This window comes from Mirounga leonina, unplaced genomic scaffold (genome assembly GCF_011800145.1).
Source record: "Mirounga leonina isolate KUSES-001 unplaced genomic scaffold, KU_Mleo_1.0 Mir_127, whole genome shotgun sequence".
NCBI lineage: Eukaryota > Metazoa > Chordata > Mammalia > Carnivora > Phocidae > Mirounga > Mirounga leonina.
Genome location: NW_023270316.1, coordinates 78,680,396 through 78,701,840, shown reverse-complemented (window position 1 = coordinate 78,701,840; position 21,445 = coordinate 78,680,396). Strand labels below are relative to the sequence as shown.

The window sequence follows — 21,445 nt, the reverse complement described above, 5'->3', positions numbered from 1 at the left end:
GACAGAAACAGTGTAAGGAGCCCTGAAACAGACTGCAGGCAAACACAAGGCTCAGATCTTAGAGCCACTTCCCAGGGCCGACTCCATCAAGTTCAATGCAGAGCTGAGGTTCCAGGCAGTAATGAATGACTCTCAACCCTGGCTGCACCTTAGTCACATCTGAGACCCGTCAGGAAGGGCTCCTACCCAGGGCCCACTCCTCACCAAATGAATTCAATCTCTGGTGCTGTGGCTTGGGTGGCAGTATTTTTTCAACACTTCCCAGGTTGGAAAACCACTGGGTGCAAGAAAAGGAGGACCAAATAATGATTCCAAAACCTTCTACAGCACTTATAATATCTGCCTATGCAGCACTTTTAAGGGGAAAAGCACTATGCTATAGAATATATTAAAATGCTCATTAATCACCTACTAGGGTTGCATGATCCATCGAACGGCCACAACCATATATATATAACAGCAAATAATCATTTAGGTAGAAAACTGCTCAGTGTGAATAATAGGTATTAGGTAAACAACATTTGTGATCTCCAATATATTCCACATTATGACACATACAGAAAATATTAATAGTTGTACTGCTTGTTTGGATTAAGGGAAAAGGTTGTTCAAAGAGGACGCGAGCACTCAGCTTCCTGAGGGCAGCCAGAACGAACACCTCAGCAAACTCGTAGCCTGTCATATCTGAACACCAGCCAGGGCGCTCTGCTCTGCACACAAAACATTCTGGGGAACAAAGCAAGCTGAATGTCCAGAGAGTGCCGCTCCTGGGGTTGTTAGGGCTTGCCCTCCCCAGAAGGCAGGCCTTGCCTACCTGTCTGCCAACTACTTTTTTGCAAATCCTCTAGGACTGCAAAATCCTGTGTTGGCCAGGAGTTGTACCATGCACAAATGTAAATCACTCAGGGAGGAGAGAAAAGATGTTCCTCAAAAGATGCATTTTGGTCTTGATGTACTAGATTTTGCATTGCATTTTAAGAGGAAAATGGATCCAATCTCAGACACTTAGAGCCCCCCTCAAAATATGAGTTTTCTGCTACTTAAAACTGAAGAACTATCCCACTTTATTACCACATACTCATTGCCACAATTAAGAATACAAAACAAACTATTAAACTGACAAACAGATGTGTTGTTTCGTAGTAGCAGTATTCATCGTTGGCAGGGTTGAAAATATAAAGGCAATTTAAAAATTTTCTAAAGAAACTTGCCAAATAAAAACTGTAAAAATGCTCTTATCATTTGTCCTAGTAATTCCATTTCTAAAATTCATTCTAAGTGAATCAGTGCTGTCTATAAAGATTTACGTAGAAGGATGTTCATCACAGTGTTTAATTAAACAAGGAAGCCATCAGACTGAGGTGATTCTAAGACCTTATGCCCATGTAAGCAAACCAAACCTAAGGCTGTAATGCCTGAAGGCTAAAAAAATCAAAACCTAAGGACAACCAATCATAAACAGCCACCTAGGCTTTCCCAAATAAGGTAACTGCTTAAGCTGTGGACAATCGAATAATTTTCTTGCTTTGCTTCTGCCTCTGCTCTCTGAAAGTCTTTCCTGAGCGACTGTCAGTGGAGTGCTCCTAACCACTTCTGGTTTGCTGCCACCAACTGGAATCATTTTTGCTCAGATAAACTTTAAAATATGCTTCAGTTTACCTCTTAACACCAGTTATGCATAATAAATTATAGTACTATTTGAACAATGGAATACAACACAGGCGTTAAAAATGAAAATGTTTATAGCAAAACGTTTACCCCTTCATTTATACATCAGATGTTTTTGAGAGTTTGCAGTTTTAGGTACTAGAGTATGATGACCAGAACAAAGCCACTGCCTAATGAGGATTAACTCTAAAGAGAGAAATGGGTATTATATGAAATACACAACAAAACATTTAGTAACAAGTTCTGATAAATGCTATTAAAGGAAATTTCTGTAACGAGAGAGAATAAAACAGAGGGATCTGGTTTAGACTAGGGGGTCAGAAAATGCTTTTCTGAATCCAGGACAGCAAGACAAGCCTTCAAAGAGGAGTAGCCATTATCCAGGAAGAAGGGGCCAGTGTTGAGAGGTCTGAGGAAAGGCAGTAAAGCCGGCTGGGTCAGACACCAACTGCTGGAAAAGGGGTGCCACCTGAGGCTGTGGGATGGGCCTTGCCCACAGGTCGGGAGCTTCATCCCAAGTGCAGTGGAAAGGTTTCCAGAAGGAAATGACAGGATTTTTCCTTTTTAGAATGATCCCTCAGAGGGTTCTGTGCAGGGAACAGATGAGGAGAGCGTCCAGGAGGAGTGGCAATGTCAGCACGTTTCTCTATTTTCCAAACTTACACAATGAACACTATTTCTTTAATAACTAGGGGGGAGCTTGTGTGGGGTGGGGTGGGAGAAGGGTATGACACAAGGGTATGATGTGCTTGTGTCTTGTCAAACTAATTTTAAATATCCTACTTTAACAAAGTATAAGGTTTATCTTTTGGCAAGGCCAGATTTAATTTGAAAAGCTAAAAAAAAAAAAAAAAAAGGTGGTGGTGGAAGGGGGAAGATAAGGAACTGCTACACCCAAAAGCCATTGTAATACAATTTCCTGTTACATTACTGGCATTCCTAAACTTAAGTGTTTCTTTTTTCTTTTCCTCTTATGAATATTTCAGGGGAGTACCCGTGTTTGGTGTTCGGTAATTCTGAAAATTCGTTCCCTTTCCAGACGAAGGGAGGAGGAGGAAATGTACTTGTTATCTAAACCCTTTCTACTTTTTTTCATTAGCAAAATACCTGTATTACGGAGAACTAATACCGAGGCAGGATCTTGACACCAGGCTAAAGGAACAACTTCAGCGTTAACATTTCTGTAGGTCACCGTCTAGAGCTTTCCCGATGATGCCTACTGTTTGTTTAACACCTGTTAACCCGCTGCAAACATACAGAGAGGCCGAGGGGTGTTTGTGTCTGTCTCTTCCAACTTCCGACAAACCAGCGACGGCTCGGGCGCGGACCGGCACAGGGAACCGTCGGCACAGTTTTCCAGGGGCACGCACAGCGCGTGCGCAAATCCGCACAGCGCGTGCGCAAATCCCCACCGCGCAGGCCGCCGGCGAGCCGCGCGCGACGCCCCGCGCACACCAGGACGCGCCGGGTCGCAGCCCCCAGAGGCCTGCGCACCACACTGCAGGTGCGACGACAGCATGACCACCTGTCCGCACAAGGCAGGCATCAAGCATCCAATGCCCCAGAAATACACAACTATGGAAGTCTGAATAGGAACAGTTCAAAAACAGGTGGAAGAATCAAGACCCTGCAGTAAGAAAGAATCTGAGTCGAACCCTAACAGGTGCCCGAATCCACGCTGGGGAAGATGGATGCCGACATTACCAGCCAACAGCATCATATGTTGAGGAAGCCCCCAGAACAAGCGAAGTGGAGGTGCGAGCAGGAGGAGGCCACGCCCCGCATCTGGGGCAGGTGCACAGGGGAGGAGTGGGTGGGGCGCCCCTGGAGAGGACCAGGCGGGGCCTGTGGCCAGGGACCTGGGGACTGGAAGCGTTGAGAAAGTGCCGCCCGCCCCTGGACGTGGGGGAGGACCAAGTCACGGAGAAGAAAATCCCACCAGGACGGGCCAGCAACACACACGGTGCAAGTTAAAGACAGAGCTCTGCATGGCCACATTAAGGGAGCACTGAAGTCTTTCCTCTCAAGTGTGCGTAACCAGTATGTCTAACCAACCCTTGCTGAAGATACAAGGTCAGTAAGAGCCGGGGGGTCGGGGGGAGGGTGCAGAGGAGAGCTCGAGTCACTTGCCTGACCACCCAAGCCATAGTTTCCTCTGCAATACTGGGGGAACGACTGGAATCCATCTCAAATGCTTGCTGTGTAGTTTCAATAATGAGGCTACCGACGCGAGTGCTTGTCGGGACCGGTACTTGGCACAGGAGGCGGCTGCCAACACCAGTGTCTGTCCTTCCTCTGAGACTCACAGGTCCCAGCAGGCCTCACCCCTCTGCAGTGCTATTTCCTTTGGCAAAAGCACCTGGGTTGAGGAATAACTTGCAGAATGGGTTAAGAAACTTGACTTTTCTGTACTTTTTGGCTTGAGAATACAAAGAAATTCACTCCCTTTTCCTATTAACCAGACTACCTCCAATTTATTTGTTGCTATGACCATCATTCTCAGGAAGCCTGCCTCTGAATATACACCCTGACCATCGGCTTTTTTCTTAGGCCAAATTTGGTGTAATAAATCAATTTGTTTACCTTTCTTCCTACCCTCATTCCAGTAAAGATTTAAGTCATTTAAACATTCACAATAAAGTGAGGAAAAATTGGATTAAGTCAGGATTGGGAAAATTACGCATTGAAATTCAGGACTGGAAGAATGTAGCTATGACAGGCCAGAGCCCTCAGCAGATCAATGAGGGAGGCTTATGAAGGTCAGGATATGGGCTGTCCACAGAGAAAGAGCACATGCTAATTGCTCAAGAGAAGCAAAAAACATTTCTTGGTACTCACATCTGAAAGGCAGTTCTCACTTAAGTCTTTCTCTAAGGGACACAAAGTGATAAAATGCTTAGCTATTCTGAGGAGTGCAGGAGCTACCGCTGAATAGGATTCTTGCCATCACTAGGCCCCTATGCCAGCCAGCCATCCCTGCACCCTGAGAAGCCCCGAGTATAGTGAGCCTGCCCCAACAGCACCCTTATACCTGTTAACCCACTGCAATTCAGTGAGATGACACAAGTCATATGCTTCCGAGAAGCAGACATGTTACATGTATTAATGTCGCTGCAAAATCAAATTAGTGGGGTGGGTTTTTTTTTTTTAGTATGTTTATTTATTTACTTGACAGAGAGAGGATGAGCAGGGGGCAGCGGGAGAGGGTTCAGGGAGCCCGATGCAGGGCTCGGTCCCAGGACCCCGGGATCATGACATGAGCAGAAGGCAAGACGCTTAACCAACTGAACCACCCACGCACCCCTAATTAGTGGTTTTTAAAACTTTGTCAGGAAGAAAAAGAGGGAAAACCTGGTAATATGATCACTTGAAACCATTAAAAGAAAAAGTGAAACTAAGTTATATAAGATAAAAGCTAAATTTAAATTACCTATGTCAGTATGAAGAGTATCCAAATGATAAATATGACACTCATAATCAAATACTTATCTTTCCTATTCCTTTAATCTATATTTAAAGAAAAGCTCCTTCCATAAGGAATATTAATCCACTGGCCTTTTTTTCCTGTAGAAATTTTCATAAGTTTTTAATAACTTATGTGCAAAAATATTTTAGATACTGCATCATTTGACATATACACTATATCATTACACAGAAAATACTTAGTCTTTTACTTTTCCTGGATATTTACATTAAAAATATTTTAATTAAAAATATACCCCAGTGGGGGCTGGAGCACCTGGGTGGCTCAGTCAGTTAAGCATCCGACTCTTGGTTTCAGCTCAGGTCATGATCTCAGTGTTGTGAGACTGAGCCCTGAGTTGGCTTCACGCTCAGTGTGGAGTCTGCTGGAAAATCTCTCCCTCAACCTCTGCCCCTCCCCTCCACACTCTCTTGTGTGTGCACACTCTTTCTAAAAATAAATAAATCTTAAAAAAATACACACACACAGGGGTGCCCAGCTGGCTCAGTCAGAAGGGCATGCGACTCTTGATCTCAGGGTGTTGAGTTCAAGCCCCACGCTGGGATAGAGATTACTTAAATTAAAAAAAAAAAATTAAAAAAATATACCCATCCATGCTAGTTACATGGGTGTGATTCACTGGGTGAAATTCACTGAGCTGTACACTTAGGAATCATGTACTTTTCTTATGTAAATTTTATTTTAATAAAAAGTTTAAAAGAAAACACTCAAGTAAATATTTTCAGTAAGTCTCAGGTCAAATAAAGTGGGAAAAAATGTATGCACATGTATATGCAATGAATAAAATAGTGCATATAAAAGTGTGTATCACCAGGAAGACCTTGAGAAAACATGGAGTTTACTGCCATTCTGATTAATATTAGGGTCAAAAATGACAAAGTACAAGAGAATAAAACTGAACCTAAATTAAAAGGCAATATAGGAGGAGACAAAGGAAAATGAAAAGCTGCAACACTAGGTACTCTCTGTACCAATTATACTGGATCTGATAATCTGCTTTATTGAAGAAACACACAACTCTAGAGGTACTATTGATTGTTTCCACTCACATTATTCAGATTCTCATAATGACGTTCTGACCAGGATTCTCTGAAAGCAAATGCACCCTGTATATAGACCAAAACCAGTCCGAATTGGAGGGTCAGGGTGAAAGCAGAGCTGTTTTACTTTATAGAGTAACACTATACACCAAAGTGATTATTTCAGAACCATTAAATACGACAAATGGAGTCCTTTCTGCTAGCAATTAACATAAATTAAATGTTGGTGGGAACTTCATTGGTGTCATGATCCTTAATTTTACTGTATTTGTATTTTACTGTCTTGGATACAGCACCAGCTTCATTATTTCTTGCACTGTAATTACCACTAATGGATTTTGCCATAATGAGATCCCACCTGTATTTTGGATTATTTGCTTCACTTGTTTCTTTTTATCACAGCTGAAACACAACTGCAAAGAACACCCTGCTCTGATTACCTCTTTTGTTTGTAAGTGATTTATAGAAGATTTTAGGCTTTGCTGTTGGGTTTCAAGTCTGCAATCTTATTCTAGTATTTCCCCAGGACTGCTCCTTCCTACTTTCAAAACCATCAAGTTTTGTTTGTCAAGGGATAGCACTTGGCAGCGTATTTAACTTCATATTTTCACAATGAGAAAGGTCATGCCTCTGCTGTCAGCTTCCACTGCTAAAACACTCTGCACCACATTATTCATGATCCTGTGTTTTATAAAAGCAACTTTCAACACAACAATGCTTGCTTCACACAAGTTAATCCCAGTATATCCCAAAGTGTCAAGGAAGTGCCCTGCAAAATAGCACGATTAGTTTCACAAACATATCATCTGAGAAAAATAAATTCTCTAGTTAAATTCTATGGTAAGCAACTACAACAAGAAGGTTGAGATAGCTTTTGGAAATAAAAGAGGGCATTGTTAGCCTTTTCCTGTGACTGTGAGGCCAGGAGTAGGTAATTAGGTTATTTCTAAGAAACTACAAGTGCTCAAGCCATCTAGATGTGCTTTGAGCATGAAATCTTACTAATTTTCCAAGGCAGCAAAAATACCTACCTTATTTCCATTTTCATGCAACTGAGACTTTTAAGATGACAGATGGTAACAAAGCATTAGCTTTCAGAAGTTCTTTTATAAGGCAATTACATTTTTACAGTTAGATTTTACTAAATACATTTTTACATGGTTGGACACTAGTTCCATTTTACATGGTCCTGCCCCTCAACCTGGGTTTTACGTGGCTATGTGAATCAACACAGGATCATAAATGTATAGCTAGAAGTTGTGTATTTATATATCATTGTTGCCACCTCCATTAATGTGTCCCTTATTCTCAAGCAACTGAGAAGTCAGACTATGTTGCCACCACTTTGATGACTTCTCAAGCTTGATCATTTCCTTAACATAGTCTCCTATAATGGTATACATACTGTTTTTTAAAATAGGAGAAAGCAGAGTCTAAGGAAGAGCCAAATAATGTTAATCAACCTTTCCCTTAACTAAGTAAAATGAATGCACAAGCCAGAAACAAGGGAAGTCAGTACCTTCCTCTTGACAGCTCAGAATAAGCCCAAATAAACCCCAAAGAAAGGACTAAGTGTGAAAGCCCTTCTCAACATCACAGGGACAGAACAGAATTTCAGTAGAGTTCAGAAACTTCTGGATCTTGCCTGAAAAGGAAAAGTGGCCAAAAAGACCCTTCTGGAGAGAGAGTGGAAAACAATGTGATGGCACATTGGAAGGGCCTTGGGTTTTGACCTAGAAACACTTCTCTTAGCCTTCAAGTGGCAAGCACAGGATCTTTGGCTTCTCAGCGGTGTTCGGATGGACTACTTACTATAACTGCCACCGCAGGAGCCTCAGGGAGGTTACACCCACCTGGTCACATCCCGCATTCACCAGTTCCTGCAGCATCTGTCGGTTCACTTCGGCAGCTGCGGAAGTGCCGGACTCATTAGCAAAAGGCAACAGGGAGTATCTGATTTCTCTCAAAGCTTTCTGATAAGGTCCGAACTTTGGGGTAGCTCTCATCTGCTGTTGCTGCCTGGCAGCATCCTTGCCCCCCAGGACTTTGGTGGCCAGGGAAACATCGCTGTTTGGTCCCACAGGCAGCCCCTCAGCGGAAGATTTGGCCGGCTGCTTTAAGCCCTCTCGAATCTCCTGCAGTCGCTGGCGGCTATTTCCAGAGTAAGTTGTGGCAGGAAAAGTCTTTGGCCTCATTGTTAGTCCAGTTTCCTTTTACCATAAATACAATCTTCTTAAAGCGTTTTATTATTAAAAAAAAAAAAAAAACTGTCAACAGTATCAGTTAGTTGTAAACATACTTTCAAAACAATTTCCTTTTGAAAACCTTCATTCCTTCAATTTTTGTAGTTCCTGTAGAGAACCTAAAATTTTCCAGAGTCTTCATTTTGAAGATCATCGCTATCTGAAAAAGAAAATGGAAAGAACATATTCATTTGTGGTTTTCACATACTGTTAACAAGAGTTTTCAGAAATGGACAATGATCTTGAAAATATTCCACTTGGAAGGATTAAGAAAGAACACATCACCTCTCAGAAATGATAAAAATACCGTTCAACTCTGGTTGGTGCACATGACATCTAGGGCTGTCCCAAGATGTTTCCTGTAATATGTAATCTGCAATAAAGTAAATCTCTACAAGCTCATACTGACTTAGAAATATTTGACTCAGGCAAGAAGAGAGAGTAGTATTAACAATTGATAGCTCATTTAAAGTAACTCATTATAATATAATTTCATTTTGAAATTTACAGCTTGAGTATTTAAGGATTAAACTTTCTACATGAGGTCTTGGATTTCTGGCTTGTTCCTAATAACCACTCAACTCATAACCCACACCTTTGTCTCTTATCTCCGTGATTTTACTAACTCTCCCCCACCTCAGCTCTGAACCTGTGGTCCTTCCATGTCTTTGGAAATTACTCCTTATAAAGCCCTCCCAAACTTCCTGGAAGATACCACAAAACTCATCACATTAAAGGTGTCCTATATTGCAACTGAAAGCAGTTCTAACACAATGTGCTGTAAGACTTTGAAGGTAACTACTCCCTGGTTTTTTTACAAAGTAGTGAAGTTCTTATCAGCATTGAGACCTAAATACCTTTCTTGCAGAAACTGATACTTACATGGAAGGGGACTGGTAAAAGCATATGGGTGATTTCTTTCAGAGTCACTATGACCATACTAACAAGTGGCTATATCAATAAGTTATTCATACAGATCACCTACTACAGCATGGAAACGGCTTGTACATATGGAACTAGAGATCAGGGGTGCCGGGGTGGCTCAGTCGTTAAGCGTCTACCTTCGGCTCAGGTCATGATCCCAGGGTCCTGGGATCGAGCCCCACATCGGGCTCTCTGTTCAGCAGGAAGCCTGCTTCTCCCTCTCCCACTCCCCCTGCTTGTGTTCCCTCTCTCACTGTGTCTCTCTCTGGCAAATAAATAAAATCTTAAAAAAAAAAAAAAAAGGACTAGAGATCACAAAGCCATTTTCTGATAGTGAATTATACCTACCCCAGGCCTAATTCACTGACTACTCTGTTGTTCTTGCATTCCGAAAACAAAATGGAGTCCAACCCAATACTGCCCTTAGCAGCCAGCTCTCCTGGAAGCAGGATCTAGCTCAAGTCACTTGCTGGCTGGGTGACCTTGGACAAGTCCTTTAACTTCCCTCACCCTCCCTGGGTGAAACAGATGACACCACTTGGTGAGAGGGCAGTGGTGAGCACTGAGCAAGACCATGCATGGAACTGGCTCAGTAGCACTTGGAACATAGAAGTTTTTGGTAAACCATGCTTTCTAGTACTCGTGTAACTATTATTTGTGTAATTAGCTGTCATCACCAGAGCACAGATGCCCACTGGTGGCAAAAGCAAAGGCCTGCTGCACAGCCTCTGGGCTCACACCTGAAGCTCTAGTGGCCCCTCTCCCCCTCCCTCCTCTTCTGCCCTCACTCATTTCACTCCTTTTAACCCACAGAACTCTAAGAGCAAACTGTAAAGGAAAAGCATTTTGCATTTTAATGAACAAAGAAAAATCAATTCAAAAAAGAGCAGTCTTTAAAAGGACAGGGCAAAGGGCTCTGGACTTTTTGTTTCAGTAAGGAATTTTAGAACTGTAAAATGGAAATCTGCTTCACAGACTTTGTCTTGCAGAAAGAAAAATGATTGCTAATATTTATCCAGTATCTACTATGTGCCAGGCTCTAAGAGTTCTACGTGAATTTACTTATATAGATCTATTTCATAATCATATAGGACCATAAATCTGAAGAAATGACATTAAAATTACTATTCTTAGAGGTGGGGAGATGGAAGGTCTTAAAAGGTTCTAACTATCGTTCTCAATGAAACTGAGGGAAGATTCTATTTAGAAAGTAAGAATCAGACTAAATACATTTTTCAACATGAAATCTATATTTTAATGCACAACATCTAACATAGTAAAGTCACCGAAATGACTGTTTTAAGACCTTGCAGACAGTGAACAATTAGATCCAAGAACTGCTGAGATTTCCCTGGGGCCTGGACCAGAGTGTTGGCAGGGGGCCAGAAGCCCAGAGCTCTGCTTAATTGGTGTAAAATGGGCATATTGCAACCACACTCATTTTCAGTGACTTCGTGGTCTAAGCATCTGTTTTGAAATACCTAACTTTCTAAAACCATGAATTCCCATTCCAGCAAAAATAGAGAGATTCTCAAGGAGCTGCCAAGCACGTATGGAGAATCCTGATGACTCTCACTATGTCTGAGAAAAGGCAGGAGAATTGTATCTTTTCCTGTGGGAATTTACACAAATCACTTTATTTCCAATCTCTAGGGTCTTTTTTCCCTTTTTTTGAAAACTGAAACACACAAGACAAATTATCCTATCTTCACAATAAATAATCAGGGAGGGTTTCTTTGCAGTCAAAATGTATTCACCCTTCCTCTACCATCTACTCATCTAAGCCCCATCCACCCACCTATCCACCTTGCAAACATTCATCAAGAGCCTACTAAGTCTTAGGCACTGCTAGTACAAACAAAAACAAATTCTGGCCTTCAGCAAGGTGAGCGTGAGGTAGCCAAATAAACAGCTTCAAAGGAAAAGAGATGCCCAAGAGGAGGGGGGAAATCATCTAACAAATGGGAGATTAAAGGAGAAAGCCAGAAAAAGCTGTGAAGTAGAGATAACTGAATCTGAGTGTAGGGAACAACGGAATTCCAGCCAACTGGAAGGGCATATGCAAAGGAGAGGAACAGGCCCCACCCTTCACATTCACATCTGTGTGGCAAAGGCTTTTCCTGGAGAGTTATGGAGAGATGAGACTGTGGAAGGTGTACAAGGCTCCATCTGGAAGGACCTTCAAGGCCATGTTAATTGTCTGGACTCCTTGCAGACAAAGTGGAAAGTCATTGTCTGCAGTGAAGCTAAGGAGTGATGTGGCCAAAGTGCCCTTTGAAGAGTTGAGTCTGGAAGCCAACTGAAAGGTGGACTGGAAGGGACAATCGCAACACACCAGGTAGATGAGGAAAGCCTGGGTGAGGTGCAGCAATCCCAGGGAGGGAGGAGAGAGAGATCAGAAGCTGGTTACACCTTGGCCAGACGTCTGGGCTTAGTCTGGCCTTAGAAACATCAATGACTGGCACCAGCATGCGGGACATTCACCTAGCTAGGGAGCTGTCTGCTCAGCCATAGAGAGAGAGAGCAGTAGGTAAGTGAGTGGAGAGCTCGTATCCCTCCCAACTGGCATGACCTAGAAGAGCAGTCTCATTTTACCATCAAGTGACATTAGCAGATTTAAGAGAAGGTACAAAACTGCTTTGTACTCAGCTAAGAAAGGGCAAGGGCCACAGGAGACAGTCCACACTGAAGAAAAAAGAACTGTGAGAATGCCAAACCCCAGATGTGGGGATGTCCTCTCTGCCCAGCCACACCAGCAGAGAGAAGCGGAGCCAGGCACAGGTGAAAGAGGCCCTGGTGGGTTGAGGCTTGAAAGCCCTCTGGAATTTACTCTAAAAACACAAAGTTGCTGAAAGCTGGGGAAGAAGTCAGTCTTTTGGAGGGACGGGGGGAGGAATGTTTTTATTTAAGTTGTACATATACTTCTTAAGGTGCACAAATCATAAGATCAATGAATGTTCACAAAGAACACACCCTTATAAATAGCACCTAGATCGAGGAGTGTGTCATTATAACCCAGAAGCCCCCAGCCCCCCACAGACCAATGCCCCAGGGGGAATCGCCTTCACTAACTTCTAACACCAAGGATTAGTCTGACTGGTTTTTGAACTTTATATCCATGGAATGACATGGTCTGTACTCTTCATGTCTGGCTTATTTTGGTCGACACTGTTTGGTTATTCATACAGTGGTATGTACCAGGAGTTTGCTATTCTTCACTGCTGAGTAATATTCCATTGTATGAACATACTTGTTTATCCATTCTGCCACCGAAGGACATTTGGGTTATTTCCAGTTTGGGGCTTTTGCAAATTGTGCTGCCTTTCTTATGGCTTCCGGAGGCCCTGTGACTCCAGCCCCAGAGCTAGGAGGAGTTGAGGAGTGAGTGGTCTGCTCTAAGACATTGCTTCTACCACCACACTTTCTGTGTAGTTATCGGCAGAGCCCTAGTGGTTCATGTGGTACCTTTGTGGGACTATAAAAAGGTACCCCTTCCTCAAGTAAATTGTTTGTTACTATATTATTGTACAACATGGGCAACTCCTGCCCTGGGGAGCTTTCCAGAGCTCTGTGGATAGTGGCCTGGCCCTCTCTGAAAACCTACCGATGCCACATGTCACAATCTGTCACACAGGCATGCACACACACATAATATACACCCCCCAGGTGAGGGGGGCAGATAAAGTCTAAATCACAAGGAGGGAGGGAACTGGACCTCTGAGGCAAGTGACAGAGGAGTGATCATGTGTACTCTCCAGAACAGGTACATAACATGCACGCCATGTGGCTTTATCCGGGGAGGTGACTCTCTACTGCTGTACAGGTATTCCGTGAGTGGCCCAGGGTCTCCCCGTAGGCTACACATGCCCTCATATAAGCGAGCATTTGTATGATGTGAGGCATGCCCTTTTACGTGTAAGGCCCTTGAACAGCGCACAACCTGAACACCCATACAAGATGGCTCTGTTACTAGGTTCTAGAAAAACAGAAAATAATGACCAGCCTCTGACTTTAAGGGAATTCACAGTTTAAGATGGGAGACAGACAAGAAGATCGATTACTTAGATAATGTGACAATAAAAGTCTACCCAAAATATTATGGGGATCTGAAACAGAATATTAGCTGGAGAACAGAAAGAAGTGAGTGGATTTAACAGCTTAAGAAATAGAACCCGTAAGGGTTGGTGATGTTCACTAGAGGACTAAAGGTTTGAAAGGGGAGGCCAAGTTTCTGGTTTAGAAACCAGAGCTGATGGTAGCACCAGTCTCTGAGCTAGGACAACCACCTGGACAATGAGCATCAAGAAAGAAGCCTTGGTGGGGATGGAGAAGGGCACTTATCAGGAGGTAAGGACAGGTCTGGGGAGGCTGTTTCAGAAGACGGCCGTTTCGGTGCAAAGGAAAAAGCAGCTGGAGCTGGCTTCCACCCCCAGATCTGGCACTTAGTTCCATGTGATCTGGGCAAGCACTTTACCTCTCCGAGCTTCAGTTTCCTACTGGGTAACAAGCCTTTCTCTGTCTACTTGACAGGGCTGCTCTGAAGATCACAGGTGAAACTGCATGTGAGATCATTCTCATCTGTAACGCACAACACACTGGCCAATTATTAGAATTACTAAGAAGTTCAGGACTCAGAATCAGTTAGACAAAAAAGGCTTTAATCAAGTCAAGAGACAAGACCAGGGCAAAGTCCAGACTGGCTTAGTGGAAAAGGTACCAAACTGAATGTAGAAATGTAGGTATCTCATGCTCACTCCAAGTGACTCCTCTTTAAATGACTATTTGATAGCAATGCTTGAAAAGTTAAAGAATCTTCCTTTTTAAAAAAGAAAAGCATGAAGAGAGAAAAACTTAAGTGATTAGACTTAATGTTTGAAACGTGTGCCTGCAGCCAGGCCTGGGAGCAGTACCTGAACCTCAGGAAGCTGACTGCTTCCCAACCAGCCAGCATCAGGTTCAAGCTGGATGGCCCCGGGGAACTTAAAGGCAACAAATTCTTCCTTACCTCTGGAACTTAGCAAGACTATTCTCTCTGCGAGGAACAAATACCACTCCCAGTCTGGTTCACTTATGCCTCCTACAATTCTCAGCTGAAAAACCCCTTCGCAGAAGGACCTCCCTGCCCACCCAACCCCAGAGACCCTGGTGTTCACTCACAGCCACGTCCCAGAGTATAACGAATGACTGACGTGCCTGCTTTCGTCTTGAATCACCTCAACTGTAAGGTCCGTGGGGCAGGAGCCTGCCTGTCGGACACACACATAGGCCCCAAGAAGCATCTGTTGAATGAACATAGGAAGTCACCTAGCTCTGGGTCTGTCCCCTCCATCCTACACCGGTGATAAATTCTGCCACTGGTCTAAGGGCGGCGCGGGAGAGCGTCTGGCACAAGGCTGAGCACACGGAAGGCACTCAGTAAACAGCAGTGCTTTTCCTCTGAAGTGTAAGATGTGGGCCCAGGTGAAATGTTCCCCAGTGGAGTTCACAAATAACTATCATATAAAGTTGCATAACACAGTATATTATTCAGTCAGAAAAAGGAATGAAACTTTGACACAGGCTACAACATGGATGGACCTTGACAATGTTCTGCTAAGTGAAGTAAGTCAGACACAAAAGGACAAATACTTCACAATTCTGCTTCCATGAGGCGCCTGGAATATGCCACTTGAGAGAGACAAAGCAGAATGGAGATGACCAGGGGCCAGGGGTACGGGGAGCTATTATTTAGTGCGTACAGTGTCTTTTAGGATGATGAAAAAGCTTGGAGTATAGATGGCAGCGATGATTGCAGTAACAATGTGAATGTACTTAATGCAACTGAATTATGCACTTAGGAAAGATTAAAATGATAAATACTATGTATTTTTTACACTCATACAAAAACGGGGGGAAAATCGTCTAACTATTCACATTTCGCTAACTAGCGTTTGAAGAATGGTTCCCTTGCTACACACAGTGACACATGCAGAGACCGAACCTCAGGACAGGGCGCTGCCAGGAGGGCAAAGTCCCCTCACAGAGCGCAGTCTAACCTGCCAGGTGCCACATTCGCCCTCCCAAGCACGCCGTCACCCCCACCGCCAGGAGGCCGAAAAACACACAACAGCGAGCAGCTTCCAAAGAGCCGCGCTCCTGAGATACTTGGGGTTTTAAGCACTCATGTGTCCCACAAACATTCCAGTTATAAAGCTGGCCGGCACAGGTGAGCAAGACATTTCTGTGTTGATGTCTGTATGGATGCATGAGCCGAGAAATACCAAGTGGATAAGCCCTTAAACAGAATCCGGACCAGAGGTCTCGGTTTCTTTTCTTTTTGTTTCCCCTCAACAATTTAGGATGAAAATTTTCAAACAGGGCGCCTGGGTGGCTCAGATGGTTAGGCGTCTGCCTTCGGCTCAGGTCATGATCCCAGGGTCCTGGGATCGAGTCCCACATCCGGCTCCCGGCTCACCGGGGAGCCTGCTTCTCCCTCTGACCCTCTCCCCTCTCATGCTGTTTCTCTCTCGCTCACTCTCTAAAAAATAAATAAAATCTTTTTAAAAAAAAGAAAAATTTCAAACATATACAGAAGTCGAAAGAGTGATTCATTCACACCCCATAAACCCACCGCTGGGGAAGTTCCTCTGCGTGGCGGGAGTTGGAGGTCACCACACACTCTTCTCATGTTCTTCCCATCTTCCACCATCACCTTGACAGAAAGCACTGGTCCTGGGACCATCACAGGTATTGCCCTGTCTCTCTAAGCGAATCTGTACCACAGCACCTCTGGGCAAACTGTGCTCCTGCCTGAACAGTCTGGAAAGCATGAAACTTTCCCTCAGTCTCATAAAGAATTAAAGTATTTTCTCAGCTTGAGACCTTGTATTTTAGGTTTTAGTTTGAAGACAGTTGATTTCATGGCCAAATTATGAACTTATGAAAGAATTTTTCATGAGAATACTCACCAAAGATTGCAGCTAGAAATGGGCTACTCTGACACACTACTATATCATTTTAATAAGTTCTTTCATCAAGAATTTTCTAAATATGACCCTAAGGCCTCATGAATGTGGATTTTAAAAAAGAGGGTATCAAGCAAAGTAAATCTAACTTTGGAAATTCATTTGGCATCATCAATCAATTTAAATATACTTTAAAAGAAACTAGACACCAGAATTTCAAAACTATTTCACAACTCACAAAACAAAAACACCTCACTTTCAAACCTGGAACTGAGACAACTACTTAGAATAGGTGGCTCATGTAAAAATGTGAGAGCAATATTTGAAGTATCCCTTAATTTGGCCCTCTCAAACCCAATTCCAATCCTGGAAAGTGCGATCAGATGTTCATGAACTTTCATTCTAATATCTGTTAGTGCTTCATGAACCCACACTGGATGCTAAACACACATCAAGCACCAACCACAGAATCAACCAAACCCATGTCTCTTGAGACCCACACTAATGACAAACACCGGCATTTTTTAAAACAGTATTTCTTGGACCTAAAATTCCAGTTATTATTAAAATCATATCCTTACTATAATTAACTAGCAAAGTTGAAACTAAGTCAGGCAGACAGGGCAGGGCAGGCCTCCAGCCAGATGCCAAATGTCAGAATCACCAACTACCATGCTGATGTACCTCTCCAGTACTGTCCAGGCTGGGAAACCACACAACAGTGGCTCCCCCTCATAATGAAGGTCTTTGAGGAAATCAGTTATTACAGCCCTCTGGGGATCCAGGAAAATTCTCCAATAAATAGTGCAATCACAAGGTTGTAGTGGGTTTAGAAGTGCCATATGCCAATACTTTGCTGGGTATTATGAGGTCTCAGCCAAGTAGAACAGGGTCTCACCTCTAAATAAGCTTACAATCTAGAGGAAAAACAAACCATCACATTCTTTTATTAGCTCTGCACCTGATATCTGTGGGATATATATGTATGCATTATGAACAAAGGCATAAAAAATGGAGCCACAGAAGTCTGTACTCTAGATGACCACACAGAATGATCAGGTTATAGACAGATTTATTATCCATTATTTGCAGCATTCCTAACAGCAAGCAACTATACAGGATGGGTCTCCGTATCTTCAACTCCATACCCCAGTAAGGGTTTTCAGTCTTTAAGAAAGCGCTGCTTCCTTTCCCTCCAAATTTCAGACATACGCCAGCTAAGGAATCAGAACACCCATCCCATTTGAGAGTCCTGCTATGGACAGAGGTAATACTGTGACTGTCCAAAGAATCCCAGTCCATGTGCCTATTTGGAGAAAATCTACCAGAGAAAGGATTGTTTCACCAAAACTGGAAAGGCTAAAAGGCTATGATTTGATGAAGGAAGTGTGAAGCTATTCTTAGAGTCTGGAACTTCCTGTGAAAAGGCTCAAACATAGAAGAGAAAAATGAATAGGCAGATAATGTTGGGGAGGGAGCAGGTAAACTGTCTGGGTACATTTAATGAGAACATAGGAGACTTCTGAGGTAGGGATGATGTTAATTAGGAATGAAACCTGCTGGTTCTTAGAATTCCTAATCAGGAAAACTGCTTGGAGGCAGGGAGGCCAATACTCCAGAGGCCCACTCCATTCAAGAGCCAACTTACATTCATAAAATCTTTACCATCCTTGCTAATTTAGAGGTTATAGAATCTACGTTACACCCCAATAGAGCAATGCTGGTTAACAATAAATATAAACCACTGCTACAAACCATGAGATTTTTCACTTGTCCTCCAGAAAAATTCCTATGAATGTCAAAGATTAGCACATGGGCAAAAAGTATTTAATTAACTTAAGAAACCATTTGTTACAATTAGGTTGACATGGTCTAGATGGTAAGCAATATAAGGTTTTCATATAGTGAACAGTAAACATTAAGTAATGTCAATTCTAATTTTAGTATCACAACCATTATCTTTATTTCCAACACTACCTTGTTTGAATACTTCAAAAATGAAATTATAGATCAAATAACATTAGCTTTAAAAATACTGAGAGAACAGCTGACTTAGAGAGAAACTGGTGGCCCAAACACCAGGAACCATTCACAGGTGCTCTGTGTATAAAGCCCTGGTTCATACAGCATCACCCACGCAACATATAATGGGAATGGTGACCCCCGGACTTGTGCCATAGAGGCCCAGTTCTCTCCAGAGAAATTACTAAGCAATAGGCTTTTGTAAAAAGGAAGGAAATTCAGAGAATTTTTTGAGCTGGAAGTCCGTCACTTTAGGGATTATCAAGCCCAACCCCTTCATTCGGCTGATCAGGATATTGTGCTCCTTTTTAAAGCAGATTTACAGTCAAGACAAAGTAAAAGCACTGAGTAATCTTCTCTATTTCTTCAAGTCATTTTTTTTAAAAGTCAGTAGGGAACACTGTTTACAAGTTTCACATTACAACCATGAAATGAAATATAAAAGCAACTTTTCAAAAACTGTGTTGGTCTGGTTTATCTAATACAAAGCAGAACACCCCCGCCCCCTCCAAAAGCTTTCCCAAATCCTTCCTATGTTTATGGTGAATTTATCAGCTTCAACACCCCCCCCCTCCCCCGCCATCCCCACCCCAACAGAGTGGGATTTAGAAGCCTAGGGCTGGCTATTTACAACACAGCATTTAAAATAACAAGGCATCTTATTGTAAAAACATTCCCCTCCCACCAAAGGAAAGTCCCTCCCATCAACCCTGTGATTTGCTAAGGAAAGAAATATGTACAGTTCCAATTTACACTTAGGTCAAAACTATTTCCACCTAGAAGGAGAGACTAGTAGAATCCTTTCCAGTTCTAAAATTCCATGATTCTAGTAATTCAACTTAATACTTTTGCATGAGGTCTTCTGTTCAGATGCCATTTTCAATTGCTTTACATTTTGAGATTTATTAAATGTTTAGCAATTTTAATTTCAAAGGAATGCTGGTGTACTCATTAAACAGTGTTCTATATACCTGGATAATGAGACCAAATTTTATGAGAGGCTGAATAACACAGTGTCTTGTTAATTATAATTTAAAACAGACTTTCTTAAACAGTCTCTGCATTCTTATTTTGGAAGATTGTTCTGTTACTACCTTATTACGAAAAGAAAGAGTAAAAATAGGAAATAGTAAAAGCTAAAGGAAAAAGTAAAAGATACAAGTCAGCTTAGTCTCTTGATTTAGCACTCAAAAATGGTGATCCATATGGAGGGATTTATCCTGAGATTCAACTAACTATATGGAGCAAGATCTACTTAGTACAAATTTCCTAAAAATAAGTCACGAGTTGCTTTCTCCATTATTAAAGGGAGGCTCCTCATCTACTAATTTAAACAGAACACCTGTAAAAAGACAATACACATTTTGTGACTTTCCACTCAAATTTCAGTATATTTAAGTTTCTTAGTAAAATGTGGGCCAACTTTCCTTTAAAAATGTAACATATTTGCCGAATACTTTGGGAAGAGAGCTGTTTGGCCACTGGATTTTTATCTGCCAAATGTATAGTCCCTGGTTTAAGAGTACTGTTAAACAATTTTTTAAAAGTCTAGATTACTATTAAGAGCACGCTCACTTATATCCTCCGTACGTGTGAAAATGTAAAAGTTCTTGTTTAAGATTTTGTCATAATAAAACTACAAATAAAGTATACTTTCACGGTTATGATTGCAAGGAAAAAAAAACAAAACAACTTCTCATTCGAAGGGCTCAGAACATACAGCCAGCCAGCAGCCTAGGACACCCGGGCCCCGGTGCCGTCAGGTGAGTTTCACCTTCGTCTGGGAGGGGTCTACCTTCCCCGCCTTCCCCTGGGGTACCGGGGACTCGGGATCAAAGGACGCCAGGTTTGCTGCAGGCTTGCACTCCCGCCCAACCCCGCGAGCCAGACTTCACCCCGAGAGAGATGCTCTTCCTGAAGTTCCGAAGGCAGGCTTGCGGAGAGGTGACTGGCAAAACGCGAATAAACTCAGAATCCGCATCGCCGGAGTCCGGCAGGGGAACTAACTGCACGTGAGGTTGCATCAGAAAAGACAAGCTCCAGAAAGTCGGCTAAACTAGGACGCAGGAAAGGCGTATTATGCAACGGCCGCCGCTCTCACGGCCGCGAAGGCGTCCCTGAGGCTCGGGCTGCGACCCGCGAGGACCGGGAGGCAAACTTGGAGAGGTCGGAGCGAGCGCCGGCCCGGCACCACCGGGGGCTCTGCGGGCTGCACTGTCCGTGGCAGGCGGGTCGGGCGACGACCGCACGGCCAGCGGGGGCACGACACCGCGGCCTGTGGGGGGACGACCGCACCGCCCGGGGCGGACGACGGCGCGGCCTCTGTGGACCGCGGTGCAGCGGGCGCGGGATCCCGACGCTGTCGGGCCCCCCAGCCGGCACGGCGCCCGGCCGGGTCTCGGGGTAAAAGCCCAGCTCCCCAGGGCCGTGGAGACGGGGTACCCCTGGCGCGGACGGCCTCTCGGGACGCCCCGCTCGCCGCCCCGGGCCGGGCCGCTCCAGCCCCGCCGGGAGCCCGGCCGCGGCCGCCCGGCGCACAACAAAGCGGCGCAGCCCCGCCGGCCGGGCGCTCGCTCCCAACTTCCCCGGCTCGGCTGACTCCGGACGGCCCGCGACGACGCGCCGCCAGCGGAGGCGGCTCCGGGCCCGGGCCGGGCGGGGGCCGTGGGGGCAGGGCGCAGGGCTCCGCTCGGGACAAACTTCCTCGGCCGCCCCGCTCCCCGCCCCTCGGCCGGGCCGCCCCGCCGAGTCGGGCGCCCCTCCCGGAGCCGCGGCCCGCAGCGGCCCGAGGGTGGGCGCGGGGCGCCCCGGGGCCCCGCCGGCCCGCGGAAACTTCCAGCCGCCCCGCCTTGGCCCCTGGCCACACGCCCCCCGCCCCTGCCCCTTCACCTCCTGGGGCGCGGTCTACACCCTCCGGGGCGTCCTCGTCCGTGGCTCCGGGGCCTCGCGCGCCGGGGGACCGGGCGCCAGTGGCTGGAGCGGCTGCTGGCCCCACGGGTACGGGGGAGCCCCGGGCGGCGGCGGCGCGGGCGGCGGCTGCTCCATCTTCCCGGGGCGCTCACGCCGAGGTTCCAGCGCGCAGACCCAAGTGGGACATTCGCTACATTGTTGGCATTCCAC

General features: G+C 44.5%; 1 protein-coding gene across 1 annotated transcript in view; it reads right to left on the bottom strand.

The window, feature by feature from the left end:
• The window catches only part of LATS2 (large tumor suppressor kinase 2), a 75,804-nt gene extending 54,422 nt beyond the window's left edge, over positions 1-21,382 (bottom strand). Inside the window, exons 1-2 of the mRNA XM_035003717.1 lie at positions 21,215-21,382; positions 8,046-8,595 (exon numbers count right to left, since the gene is read on the bottom strand). Of these exons, the coding sequence (XP_034859608.1) occupies positions 8,046-8,387 (342 nt within the window). The 5' untranslated portion in view covers positions 8,388-8,595; positions 21,215-21,382. The remainder of the gene's footprint in view (positions 1-8,045; positions 8,596-21,214) is intronic.
• Between the last annotated feature and the right edge of the window lie 63 nt (positions 21,383-21,445).